A 15,036-nucleotide genomic window follows, 5' to 3' on the forward strand; every position below is an offset into this window, starting at 1 on the left:
ATAAAACATGGATTAGAGTGGGCTTACTGATATTCTACTATAAAGCTTTGTGACTACTAACTAATAGAAGAAGTTGTATCACTGACGGGGAGAAAGTGGCCACAGTAGTTGCTGAGGGCAGGGAGTGGGAAGAAGAGATGTGATGAGGGGGCATTTTTGGGACTCTGGAGTTGTCCTGAATGATATTGCAGGGTCAGATGCTGGATTTTATATATCCTGCCATAACCCACTGAATGTACCGGGGGAGAGTGTGAACTACAGAGTACACTATTATCCATGTGGTGCAGCAGTGCTCCAAAATGTGTTCGCCAAGTGTGATGAGTGCCACAGTGATGGGGGAGGTTGTTGGTGTGGGAGGAGTGGGGTGGGAGCATGGGGGGTATACGGGAACCTCTTATGTTTTTTATAATGTAACCTTTTTTGTGATGTATGTATCTTCAAAAAAATATAATTTATAGAAATGATGGGGGTGGGGGAGTGGGGTGTGGGTTATATGGGAACCTCATGTTTTTTTAATGTAACTTTCTATGTAATCTATTAACTTTAATTTTAAAAGTTTTATAAATAAAACTAAAAAAAATTAATAAAGTCATGAAACTACAAGATATTTGTACTTGCTATTTTTCCTGATAATTTTGCCTTCACTAACTAGAAGTAGGTTCAGACTCCTAGTTTAATCAGGTAAATGGTAATGTTTCTGATGCAGTTACCTGTCTGGTAGCAGGTACCTGAGACCCACAACCTGAGGTCAAAATTCTATCTGTCGCATCTGGAAAGAAAGCAATTCCAATAGCCATAACAATACAGCAATTAGATAAATGAAGAAAAGGGAAAGAAAAATTCAATGTTGATATTAGCCTAATTTCTCAGTGTGAAAACTGTTTGGAATGAAGCTATATTTCTCAAGTTTGGTGCTCTACTCTGACAAATATTTGTGTTTAAATTTAACCATAACAGCTGCATAAAAAACAACTTTCATCCCCCCCAATTTTCCCTGATTAACTGCCTGAAAACACAGTTAATCATACACTTGAAAATTTTGGATCCATTATGGTACAGTACCCTTAAAGTCCTATTATTGCTTTCCAAGCCATAGAGTTGTAGTGTTGGAAGTGACCTTAATAGGTCATCTAGTCCAGTGCCCTCATGACAGTTTCCATCTACTACTCTCCTCTGGGCAACTTCCCTCTAAATTTACTTCAAAGGCAACTTCTGGGAAACCAGGGTCAGTGAAGTAAAGGATCACTGCAGACCTTCTCATTCCCCTAGTTGAAAAACTTGGAAGCCAGCTTGCAGAAGCATCATATCCTCTATCCAATACTCCCTAAAACTGTTCGCTGAAAGGAAAATGTTTGAGAGAAAATTAACTTAAGTAACAAACTCACTCAACATAGTATGTCCCATACTGAGGGTCCTCTATTCTCTCCCAGCCATAAGGAAGTTCTGTAAATAAAAAAAGGGTTCAATGAAACGCCAGATCTGAAGGAGACAGAAAAGAATTCATCATCAGGTAACTTGAAGTGTTTTTTATTTCATTATACTAATACTTGGGAGGTAGACAGATAAGAGCTCACTTTCAAAGAAAAAAGACAGTTTAAGTCTGAATGGCTTTTTCAATAGCCAGTAAGTGTCAAAGCAAGTAATGAGAACAAAAAATGACATTAAATTCAAAAGTTTTTATCGGAATCACAAGTCATGAAAATGCTAATATTTAAACAACCACCTGGTGCATTTCTTTCATTTAAAAAGCCTTTAAAGCTGAAATGAGGCACACTTATCCTGGTAGTCAAATACCAGGAGAAACTGCTTGTTAATTTTTTCACTATTATATGCAAGACTTGTCAATTATTTGTTTTTACACTCTGAACCACTTCTTTCCAAAGGAAAGTCCAGCCTCAGATTTTCTCCATTTCGAGTGGGCAATCTAGATTTCCTTAAAACCTAAGAAACTACCTGCTGCTCCTTGCATTAACTTAATCTGAGTATCTGGAGGAAAACTTGTTCAACTACCACAATGCCTTGTATAATAACCTGCATTTGTGGATGATAACAAGTCTTACATAATATTTTAAAATCTTGTTTATTCCAAGTAACTGACTAATAAAATATAGCCAGAAAAACTGAAGGTAGTTGAATTTCTGATGGTTAAAAAAAAATTGCTCATCTTTCCAACAGAAGCTGATGCTGCCAAGAACGAATCCTCTTTCCTTCCCCTTTTGTCTGCTTTCCTTGTGAAATGAAGGTTCCTGAAGAACCATCTTATTAGTGAAACATGAATTAAGTTGGCAGGCATGTTTCTAGCATTATCATGCTACTAGTTATTCCTATGAGCCCAGCAAGAAAGAATTTTTTAAAGACCCACAGTTGTATATTCTATGATGTCCCACACTTTCATTTTCAATTTCTTTTAGTGTTTTTCTGCTGTGCGGAAATACACAAACATATATACACACAAATGAAGTATGCACAGCAAACAGGCTTAGAAAATATGCAAAGACACAATTTAATTTAGTTTTGGTTATGATTTATCAACTCTATAAATAAAAATTCCATGATAATGAACTTAACATGCTATAGAAACTGTTTTGTTCTATTAAAAATTGCTTTTCTACATTCAGAATAAAAAGAGATTAGATAAGTAGTCTCCTGATAAAAAGCTCTGAATAATCTCCACCTCTTTTCTCTAGCATAATTTTCTGCCTGTTTATGTTGATTGGTGGTTTCAAAGTTTGGTGAATTGCTGTGGTTTTCCTTTAAAGGACCTGGTTAGAATGTCTGAGGTGGAAGAGGTGACAACAGCTGAAAAGTAGCTACTATGTGAAAAGAGAACAAAACAACAAGAAGAGCTGAGACACACTTCAGTTCACTTTGCTCTTCTACACCTATGCCGTGAACAATTGGCAAGAAAAGAGGTACAATATTTTACGGCCAAGCAACTGTTACATGGATAAGAGTATGTGCTGGATTATATCTATAAAAAATGTGCTATAATGATATTATTGAAGCATTATCATTATGGATCTTCCACAAAGGATATTTTTTTCTTTAATAGAAATTTTCTTGAAATACCATGGGAACTGAATGACGCTGAGTAAGGATGAATTTTACAACTACACAAGAGGGATTTGTGATTTATCTTTAGATAAGTTTGGAGAACTGAAGAAACTATAGCAATACATGAACAAATTTCTACTTGATATCTAAAAAAATCACAAAGATGTCATGATATCTAATAAGGATAAAATATCAATGCAAATACATTTCAGCGTTAATCTGGAATTTGATTCTGCATTTTACTTAGCATTTAAAGCAATTAGCAACTAACAGATAAGATATACCTATTTCTTTAGGAGGCAAACAAATGTGGTAATTTATTTTCTCGGTTACTTTTAATAATAATTTAAAACCCTTACCACTGATATTATTAGCCAATTTTTTGTAGGGCAGATTAATGCAGAAAGAGGATGGTTTTTATTTGCCTATTTAAAATGACGATAAAAAGCAAGACTAAAACACCCAGCAATTGTATATATTCTCTAGGTGATTGATTCATTTACTGATTTCCTTCCTTTCTTCCTTCATTTTTTCCTTCCTTCTCTCCCTTCTTCCCTCTCTCTGAATGTAGAAATAAAAATTCAAAAACACAAAAGTTATTGACTTCAAGAAGTTCATCAGGGGAAACGGACTTGGCCCAGTGGTTAGGGCGTCCGTCTACAACATGAGAAGTCCACGGTTCAAACCCCGGGCCTCCCTGACCCATGTGGAGCTGGCCCATGCGCAGTGCTGATGCGTGCAAGGAGTGCCCTGCCACGCAGCGGTGTCCCCCGTGTAGAGGAGCCCCACGCGCAAGGAGTGCGCCCCGTAAGGAGAGCCGCCCAGCACGAAAGAAAGTGCAGCCTGCCCAGGAATGGCACCACACACACTTCCCGCGCCGCTGACGACAACAGAAGCGGACAAAGAAACAAGACGCAGCAAATAGACACAGAGAACAGACAACCGGGGGAGGGGGGGAATTAAATAACTAAATAAATCGTTAAAAAAAAAAAAAAAAGAAGTTCATCAGGGGAAGCAGATATAGCTCAAGTGGTTGAGCTCCTGCTTCCCATGTACAACGTCCCACGTGCAATCCCCGGTAAACTCCTAAAAACAAGCAACCAAACGAAAAAACCAGCTCTCACTGGGGAGCAGATGTAGCTCAGTGGTTGAGCGTCTGCTTTCCATGTACGAGGTACTAGGTTCAATCTTCAGTGCCTCCTAAAAAAAAAAATTGGTAGGAAAACAGCAACTAAAAACAATATAATGAGGATAAACATGAGCCGTTTTGGGCATGTGGAGGGACAACACCGCTGGTAAGAGCAGCGAGCAGGAAGGCCTTCTAAAAGAAGCTGACCTTTGAGCCCACAGTTTGAGAGGAAGTCTGAAAGGATGATTTGGGACTGAGGAGAGGGAGGCTATCCCAGACAGCTCAAGGGGTATGTGCAAAGGCACTGAGGTGTTAGGAAGGCCTGGAATTTTCAGTAAATGTTAAGGAGTTTGACCTTTATTTTGATGATGACAGAACTAATTAAGTGAGGCTGTGACATGATTAAATTTATATTTGAGGAAGATTACAGGGAGCAGTAGGAGGATGAAATAGGGGGAGTGGAATGAGAGTAAGGGCACAGAAATAAGAAAAGACATTTGAATAGCCTAGGTAAGAAATTACGAAGACCAGAAACAAGGAAGTGGTAGTAGAAGTGGAGAGAAAAGGTGGCTAACAGACACAAGGAAATAAAAGTAGTAAAACTCAGTGACTAACATGAGGTTGAAGGAGGAAAAGAGAAGAAGAAGGTCAAGACAATCCCCAGGTTTCTGGCTTGTCTGGCTGCAAAGGACATGTTATCAAATATTTATTGAACACAATACAAAATTTGTAGTGGAACTAGAAAGGAGGATTTGGCTTTAGAGGAATGTAAGAGCCAGATATTATGTGCAGAGTACCTAGTACAGTGCCTATCACTACACTAGGTTTTTAAAAATTGGTAATTGGTAGAGCTTGGTAGTTAACTGCAATGAAGAGCTAAGGGTGAGGAAAAAGCTGAGGATAAAAACCAGCTTTCAGCTCAAGCAAATGGAAGGATATGATGCCATTTGTTGAGGGCAGGAAGGGCAAGTAAACAGAAGATTTAGCACAGTTTGGAAGTGTTGCCTTTGAGGGGCTTGTGGAGCAACCTGGTACTTAGAGAAATGTGTGAAGATGATAAAGATTTGGGAAACATTAACGTAGTTGTAGTTAAAGCCATGACAGTGGACAAGATCACCAAGATAAACTGTGAGCAGAAGGAGCTGGAGAGCAGAATCCTAGGAGCACTAACATTTTGGGGAGAGGAAAGAAAGAAGGATAAATTCAGGAGTTTTAGAACCAACTAGCTGCTTGATATGCCAGAAACAGTTTTGTCTTTGAATCAACTTTTTGGAGAGATGCTTTGACTTCTAACAAAAAAAAAGATGATTAAGTCTTTTCTTTCTCAAAAGTAAATAAATATCCTTTGACCCTGCATTTCACAACCATGTTTAAAAAAAAAGTCATTCCTTCTTAAGTACTCCTGAATTTATCTTTCTTTCTTTCTTCTCCCCAGAATGGGATTTTTCTTATTTAAATGTATGAATTACAATTGCTTTCTTAGTGTGGAGCTCTATTCAGTTGATAATTTTCTTTTATCATTCTCTAACTGTCAAATGACATCAACACTCAATACATTTTCAGCTGCTTTTAGTAAAAATTTAATCTTTCTTTCAATAAAATGAATTTCTGATGCTGTACTTTAAGGTAACTATTTAACTGAAACACTAATTATTTTATTTGAATGGAAGATAAATATGTACATCAATTTAGCCATCAGATATAGTGTAGAGACACAGCTGAGTTCTGATCTAAGCCCACATCAATGCTGAATTCTGATTATCATAAGACTGGGGAGGAAAAGGGAAGTTTTAGAATGGGAGAACATATTTGGAAACCAGATACCTGATAAGGGTTTAATATCCAGAATACATAAAGAAATCTACAAAGCATCAACAAAAAGACAAATAATCCAATTAAAACTAGGCAGTGAAGCGGGTGTGGCTCAACTAATAGAGTGTCTATCTACCATAGAGGAGGTCCAGGGTTCAAACCCAGGGCCTCCTCACCCATGTGGTGAGCTGGCCCAGGCGCAGTGCTGATGCACGCAAGGAGTGCCACCCTGACCAAAAAAAACACAGCCTTCCCAGGAGTGGCGCCACACACATGGAGAGCTGTTGCAGCAAGATGACACAACAAAAAGAGACACAGATTCCTGGTGCCGCTGACATGAATGCAAGCAGACACAGAGGAACACACAGCAAATGGACACAGAGAGCAGACAATGGGGAGGCAGGGGGAGGGGAGAGAAAAAAAAACCAGGCAAGGGACTGAGCAGACATTTCTCCAAAGATATACAAATGACCAATAAGTACATGAAAAGATGTGTAACATCATTAGCCATTAGGGGAATGCAAATCAAAACCATAAGGAGATACTATTTCACACCCACTAGAATGAATGCTATCAGAAAAAAAAGGAAAATTTCAAGTATTGGCAAAGAAGAGGAGAAACAGGAACATTCACATATTGTTGGTAGGGATGTAAAACGGTGCAGCCATTGTGGAAAACAGTTTGGCAGCTCCTCAGAAAATTAAGTATAAAATTACCATATGGCCCAGCAATCCTACTTCTAAGTATATAGCCAAAAGATCTGAAAGCAGGAACTTGAACAGATATTTGCACACCAATGTTAACTGAGGGATTATTCACAATTGTCAAAAGGTTAAAGCAACCCAGGTATCCATCAACTGATGAACAGATAAACAAAATGTGATTATATATACACACACACAATGAAATATTATTCAGTTATAAAAAGGAATCAAGTTTTGATACATGCTGTAACATGGATGAACCTTGAAGACATCCTGTGGAATGCAATAAGCCAGACACGAAAGCATAAATATCATATGATCTCACTGATATGAAATAATTAGAAAATATAAATTCATATAGCTAGAAATAGAATACGGGTTACCAGGGGCCAGGGTATGGGTGGGAAATGGGGAGTTCATGCATTATTAGTACCGAGTTTTCGGTTTGGGGTGATGGAAATGTTTTGGTAATGGACAGTAGTGACAGTAGCACAATTTTGTGAACGTATCTAACACTACTGAAGTATATACTTGAAAGTGGCTAAAAGGATGAATTTTAGGTTGCATTTATGCTGCCAGAATAAAAATTTTTTAAAAAATCATAGAACTATACAACACAGTAAACCCTAAAGTAAACTGTATACTATAGTTAAAAATATAATTATAATAACATTATTTCATCAAAAAGGTACCAGTCTAATGCAAAATGTTACTAATAGGGAAAACTATATGTTGTGTGTATATGTGGGGGTGGGTGGGAATTCTGTATTTTCTGCATCATTCTTTTGTAAACCTACAACTATGCTAAATTAATATATATACATACATACATACATATATATATATATTATTGTTAGCTCCTTTTGAGCATCACTCAGTGCAAAACACTGTGGAGAATACCAGTATGTGTTAGACATAACTATCTTGGAAATACCCTGGTTGGAGGGGTCATAAGGAGGAGGAGACAGAGTGCACAGTGAACGTGGTAAAAGTCAGCTGAGCATGTAACAAACAGGCTAGGGTTCTAAATTGGGGTCTCCCCACCACATAAGTACAGATAATGTTAGACCAACCTAGCTGTGGGGACAGGAGAGTAGCTTTTATATTAAAAATTATGAGCATTCTTAGAACAATGAATGTAATTTTGCTTGTTCTATTTTAAGAAAGATATATTTAAGATGATTATATAACCTATGTCCACTTTTGAGAGTGAAAAAAAGGACACTATTAATAATTATGCTGGGACAACAGGAATACCAGGCAAACCAAGACATATTGCCACCCTTAACGTGAAGAACATAAGGGGAGACAGTCATTTCCAATTTCTCAAGTTTCCATGAAGGAGAAAGAATGGGAGAGACATTGCCAGTCCCTGAGTCCCCTTCCTTCCTTCCTGAAAGAAGACTGTCTTCTCTGACTAGGGAGTTTAGGAGAATGAACTCCATATGCTTGGCTCAGGGACTCTTGGCTCCTCTCTGTTTTGAACCTGCCAGCCTGCCTGCAGAGAGGGTGTGCTTCTGGTCTGTTCTCCATCATGCTTGCCTTGTGGGAGGGAAGAGGCCTGCAGTTGAAGAGCTAGGCTAGAGAATGAATGCTTAAATCTATTCACTTTGGGGAAAATATTAGCAGGCCCACACAGATGCAGAGCTCAAGCCAGGTTCCCTTATCAGCTGGGATTCTGACCTCATCTGTCTGTTTCCTGTGATGTATTTCTCGTTGGCCTCAAACTAGTGAACGAAGACTGTCTTATTGCCCCTTGCCAAACCTTATATAGATAAAAAAATATATCCAATAAAGGTGACCAAATAATCTGGAGAATGGAGTAGCTTCCAATCAGTGATTCAATCATCTTTAAAACATTTAGGTCTTCACTGAAGGCCTATACAGATGAATAAGCCAAAATCACTGCTCTTAAGGAGTAAGGAAAACTAGTCACAATGCAACATAATAAGTGTTACAGTAGAGATGTGCTGTGGCACTAGAGTACAGAGGAGAGAATACCTAATTCTGACCTGGAAGAGAATGAAAGAGGAGTCTATAAGGAATCATACTTTAGACCTGAGCTTAAAAGGATAAGTAGGCATGAGCCATTTCGTCATGGGCAACAAGGCTGGTTCCTGGTAGAAGAAATGAGCACAAGGCAAAAGCATGAGAAAATAAGTTATATTTAGAGAAATGAAAATACTTTGAAAAAGAAATACAGAGTATGATGTAATTAAAACAAATCTTCAATACTTCACCAAGGAGTCTGTTATTAATCTTCAATACCCTAAAGATTAATTTAGGGGTATCTGGCAACGTCTCCAATTTTTTTGATCATGTGGCTTTATTAGTAAAAACTTTGAACATGTACCTGCAAGATAGATATTTATTTGTAAATATGTACGTACTATTCTACTAATATGTATGAAATAGAGCATACACGAAAATAGAAATCCGAAAAGATGACGAAGACAAAATAAATATCACTATTTTACCACCATGTGGTTGAAAAAAGTTCATGAGTTATATGAAAAGTGTCAAACTCTGCCATTTTCTTACTGTTAGCTTGTGCGTACATTTGTGTTTTTCAGTTGTCAGTATCTGCAGAAATCTTTTTAAGACACATTTCCTTTTTACGTGAGTTGGTTTAGAAACTACATAAAATGCTCTATAAATCCACTTAAGTGGACATAAGTAAACTATAAATTTCACAGTATTTTGACAAAAGAGGAATGGTGTCATGCTCATTCTTTCCTTACCCTTCTGGGTAGTTTCCATGATAATCTGACCTGGGGAATGAGTAATTAGAATGCCACTGTCAGTCTGAATATAAAAGAGTTGTGAAGCTTAATTTCTTATTTTTTCAAATTATGAAAAATAAGTTCTGATATTTTTCTCCCTGTATGGCAAGATATAGTTTCAGAACCACCCTTTTGGAGACTATTGTCATAAAGGATATATTAGAAGGAGGTGAGTAACTGTAAGAAGAAAAGACCAAGAATTCAGGCATATGGAGAAAAGATACAAAATAAAAGAAAAAGCATGGATAGAGAGAGAACAGAGGGAAAGACAGCTGTGTGAAAAAGCAAATAGAGCTAATCACATTTAATGTAGTAACTTGGTGGTGGGCATATGGATGTTCACTGTAAAATTTTTTCCATTTTTCTAAATGTTTGAAAATTCTCATAAGAAGATAGTGGCAAAATGAGAAAAAAGAAAAAAGCAACAGAGCTTAGAAACGAGAGAAGGAATAGAGTAAGAAGAGAGGAACGGGCAAACATGATTCTAAGGATTTTGGCCCAAATGATTAGGAGGATGGTACTAAAACAGAAAGAAGAAAAGGGGTGGCTTTAAGAGATAAATGTGAAATTTAGTTTTAAATGTTTATTTTAAGTGCTAGGAGGAAACGCCCAAATGCAGTAGGAAACACAGAAATAGAATCCAGAACAGAGGACAATACTGGAGATTTAGATATGGGGGCCAGATGCAGTAAAATGATAGCTAAAGCTATGGAAAAAACATACATGTACAAGGGAAAACAGGAAGAGGCAGAGAACCTAATCCAAACAATAAGAGGGCAGGAAAAGAAAGAGACTAGTAAGAGACATGCTTGAGAAAACTAATAACATATTCACAATCTTTAAGAAAGTCAGATTCTGTAGAATTATATATTCTGGTTTGCCTTCACCGTGGCTGATTTCACCGTAAGAAGGAACTTGGGGTTGAAACCCCTATCGACAAGGGAGGTATAGTATTAAAAATATTTTAAAAATCATTTCTTGAGGTACATACAATAAAATGCACAGAACTTAAGTGCTCATTTCAATGAGTTTTGGTAATTGGATATACCTCCATGAGCTCCACCACAGACAAAATGAAGAATATATCCATCCATACAGAGAATTATCCTGTGATCCTTTTCCATTAGCTCCCGTGCCTTCTCATACACCCTCCCATCCCCAACTCATTTTCTGAGTTTCTGTCACCACAGATGAATTCTGCCTGTTGTCAGGCTTTAACTAGTGGAAAAATAAAGTACATATTCTTTAACGTCTCGCTTCTTTTACTCGGCCGTTTTCTGACATCCATCCATGTTGTGTGTTATCAGCAGTTTTTTCCTTTGTATTCTGAGCAGACAGTCATTGCAAGACTATGTTTATCCATTCTCTTGTTGATGGATATTTGGGCTGTTTTCAGGTTTGAGCTTTATGAATTAGGTTTTCCTTGTACAATCTTTTGGGAGACACTGTTTTCATTTCTCTTGAGACAATACCTCAAAGGAGACTTAGAAAATTTTCCAAAATATTAATATAATTTTACATCCCATTAACAATAAATAAAAGTTCCAGTTGCACTACAATTTCATCAGACTTTGGTGTTGACAGTGTATTTGATTTTAGCCCCTCTGTGGGTGTGAATGGTATGTCACTGTAGTGAGTCATCTCTCTGACCACAAATGATGAGAAGCACCTTTTCATGCTTTTATTGGCTATTCTTTTATCTGTTTTTGTAGAGTATCTTTTCAAGTCCTTTTTTTTTTTCTTTAGGATTTAAAAAAAAAAATTTCTCTCCCCTTCCCCCACCCCCCGTTGCCTGCTCTCTGTGGTCATTTGCTATGTGTCCTTCTTTGTTCACTTGCATTCTTGTCAGCGGCATGGGGAATCTGTGTCTCTTTTTGTTGCATTATCTTGCTGCATCAGCTCTCCATGTGTGCGCGCCACTCCTGGGCAGGCTGCACTTTTTTTGCGTGGGGCGGCTCTCCTTATGGGGCACAATCCTTGTGCATGGGGCTCCCCTAAGCAGGAGACACCCCTGCATGGCACAGCACTCCTTGCATGCATCTGCACTGCAAGTGCTCACCGCACGGGTCAGGAGGCCTTGGGTTTGAACCCTGGACCTCCCATGTGGTAGGTAGACGCTCTATCAGTCGAGCCAAATCCACTTCCCTCTGTTCAAGTCCTTTGACCATTTTTGCAAAACAACTTTATTGAGCTATAAATTATATACCATAAAATTCAACTCTTTCAAGTGTATGATTTAATGATTTTTAGTAATTTACTGAGTTGTGCAACCATCACTGTAATAAAGTTTTAGAACATTTCTATTATCCAAATAAGACCCCCAGTGCTGTTGACAATCTCTGTTTCTACACTAATTTATTTTCTGTCTTGACAGATTTGCTGATTTTGGACATTTCATTTAAATGGGTTCAAATGACATCTAGTCTTTTGAGTGTGGCTTCTTTCATTTACCAAAATGTTTCTGAGGTTCAACCGTATTATTGTATGTATGAACATTTCATTTCTTTTAATTCCTGAATAATATTCCATTGTATGGTTATACCACATTTTAATTATTCATTCATTGGTTGATGCACATTTGGGTTGTTTCTCCTTTGGGCTATTCTGAACAGCGCTGCTATGAATACTTGTGTGCAAGTCTTTGTGTGAACCTATGTTCTTGGGAAGATACCTAGGAGTGGAATTGCTATGTCATATGGTAAATGTACATTTAATTTTTTAAGAATCTGCCAAACTGTAGATACTGAAAAATGATTCTAAATTTCATACAGAAAGGCAAAAAACTCCAGAATAGCCAACATAATACTGAAGAAGAGCAAAATCAGAGGACTGATACTGTTCAACTTCAAGATACTATAAAGCCAAAAGAATCAAGACAGTGTAGTATTGTGAAAGAACACACAAATAGATCAGTGGAACAGACTGGAGAGCCAAAAAATAGACCCAAACAAATACAGCCAACTGATCTTTATTCATCTTTTTTAGAAAAATAAAAGCTGATTTTCAATTATCAACAGCCATTCTTTAAATATGAACATGCATATGTAATATTTTATGCACATGTAAGTTTTTAACGTTAGTTAATTATGGTCAAACACACAACACACATCCTTACAAAATAAGTCGAAATACAAACTTAGAGCTTTAAACAGAAGTCTTACTAATTAAAAAAAAATTTGTGTTGGGTACCATTTGGTACAACACAGCTAAACATTTTCATTTTGGCTGCACATGAAAAAAGCGGCAGTAGAAAATAGTGAGGGTTTTAAAATAGCAGAACAGGCAGTTTTGCCATGCAGGAGAAGCAATATTAAATATCAGTTTTCAAAAGAAAATCCACATTTAAAAATATATAGTTCAAGTCACAGAATTTTTTTCAGTAGAGACTCCAATGCAATACATAATTAGCTGCTTTAGATGGCCTCGTTGAAAGGACAATATCCCTTCAGAGTATAACTATATGATTTGGCACAGAAAAGAAGTCTTAAGAACAAAAAGAACATAATTAAAAAAGAGGTGGAAGAAAGGAAAGAAATAAAAAGCAAGAATAAAAGAGATCATAATTGCAATCACTACAAACTGTGCATTCTCAGTCATTGCAGAATACTATCTTCTTTCTACAGCAGGTTCTTATTCCAGAACTCTTACTGCAGCACGTGTTTAATTTGCTTGGAGGGAGTCTCATCATTCACATGTTGTGTGTGTGCCTGAGAGCATTCAGAAGACCTCAGGAGGCTGGTCCTGAAGAACTCTGATACAACCTTTCAGGTCAATTTTTGAAGTTTTAGCAAATGCTCCCCCTGGATAGTCGTGGTCATAGAGGCTGATGACACCATTGTGACCCGAAGGCGGGACACCGTCTCCTCACTTGTAAATCTGCTTCTGTGTTGTGGCATCTCGAGCACGACTCTGCACACACTAGCCAGGGGCTCAAAAATCTGTGGTACTTTCCACTGGTAAATTTTTATTCTTTGACATAAATGTTGTTGTGGCATCACTTAAGGTTTTCAGTATTGTGGTTGCCTTGTATAAAACAAAGATATTTGCTTTGCCAGTTCATTATTTACTTCATCTTCTCCTTCTGCTGGAACATTATTAGTCCTCATACGACTCCATGCTCTTCTATAGTAGCTGGAATCATTCTGTCTGGCAGGGTTTGTCATCTTGAGTTCATCAAACTGGAGTGTGAAGTGAAGAATTTCTGCAAATTGTTTAGCAAGAGCCTGCTCTCGCTCTAGGTGCTGAGGGTAGAATATGGAGTAGGTGTCACGTCTCCCAGAAGACCTCTCAACGCTGCTTCTAACCTCTGAGAAAATTCATAAAAGTCCTTTAATTTGCTTACTAGTGGAACAGCCGCACCTGTGCCTCCTCTTGCAACTTCTCATCTGCAGGATGCTGAATTGCTTCTGATATTTCATGCAGCTCCTCTACATGAGAGCAAGTCCTCCAAGATGCCTTCTGGTCTTTTAATACTACATTCACCTGATTATAAATTTCCTTCTCAGAGTCTATAGGCTGGGCATCCTCGGCCAATAAAGCCAGTAAAGCCTGCTGAAGCACACACAGTGAGAAGAGAGGGCTGTACCCTTTTCACATTCCTACCAGCAAGGCATCAGTGATCCAATTTCTCCACATCCTTACCAGCTTTTGGTGATGTGTAGCCATTCTGATAGGTGTGTGATGTAATTTGCATTTCTCTAATGGCTAACCATATTAGTCAACAAGCTTTCATGTGCTTATCCGCAATCTGTTTATTCTCCTCAGTGAAATATTTCTTCTGGTCATTTGCGCAATTTTGGGATTTTTGACTGTTGAGTTTGGAGAGTTCTTTATATATTTGAGGTACTAGTCCTTTGTCAGATATGTGGTTTGCAAATATTTTCTGTTACTCTGTAGTTTGTCTTTTCATTTCTCTTAACAGGGTCTTTTGCAGAGCAAATGCTTTTAATTTTGATGAAGTCCAATTTATCAATTTTTCCCTTCACTGGTCTGTGCTTTTGGTGTCAAGTCTAAAAACTCTTTGCCTAGCTCTAAATCCTGAAGATTTTATCCTATGTTTTTTACTAAAAGTCTTATTTTTACATTTTCATTTATTTTTTATTTTTTTAAAAGATTTATTTATTTATTTATTTAATTCCCCTCCCCTCCCCCGGTTGTTTGTTTTCTGTGTCTTTTTGCTGCGTCTTGTTTCTTTGTCCGCTTTTGCTGTCGTCAGCGGCATGGGAAGTGTGGGCGGCGCCATTCCTCGGCAAGCTGCTCCCTCCTTCGCGCTGGGCGGCTCTCCTTACGGGTGCACTCCTTGCACGTGGGGCTCCCCTACACGGGGGACACCCCTGCGTGGCAGGGCACTCCTTGTGCGCATCAGCACTGCGCATGGGTCAGCTCCACACGGGTCAAGGAGGCCCGGGGCTTGAACCGCGGACCTCCCATGTGGTAGACGGACGCCCTAACCACTGGGCCAAAGTCCATTTCCTTACATTTTATTTTTAGATCCATGATCCATTTTGAGTCCATTTTTATATGAGATGTGAGATTTAAGTCAATGCTCACTGTT

The 15,036-nt window shown here is 38.0% G+C and overlaps 1 protein-coding gene and 1 pseudogene across 3 annotated transcripts in view; both read right to left on the reverse strand.

Annotated features, from left to right (window-relative positions):
- MAGI3 (membrane associated guanylate kinase, WW and PDZ domain containing 3) overlaps nt 1–15,036 on the reverse strand; it is a 306,230-nt gene that overhangs the window by 42,909 nt on the left and 248,285 nt on the right. For all 3 annotated transcript variants that reach the window (XM_071217190.1, XM_058303015.2, XM_058303014.2), the window contains exon 7: nt 1,386–1,443. In XM_071217190.1, coding sequence (XP_071073291.1) covers nt 1,386–1,443 — 58 coding nt within the window. The remainder of the gene's footprint in view (nt 1–1,385; nt 1,444–15,036) is intronic.
- On the reverse strand, nt 13,068–14,072 carry LOC139439539 (CYFIP-related Rac1 interactor B pseudogene; annotated as a pseudogene).

This window comes from Dasypus novemcinctus, chromosome 9, assembly GCF_030445035.2.
Source record: "Dasypus novemcinctus isolate mDasNov1 chromosome 9, mDasNov1.1.hap2, whole genome shotgun sequence".
NCBI classification, from domain to species: Eukaryota; Metazoa; Chordata; class Mammalia; order Cingulata; family Dasypodidae; genus Dasypus; species Dasypus novemcinctus.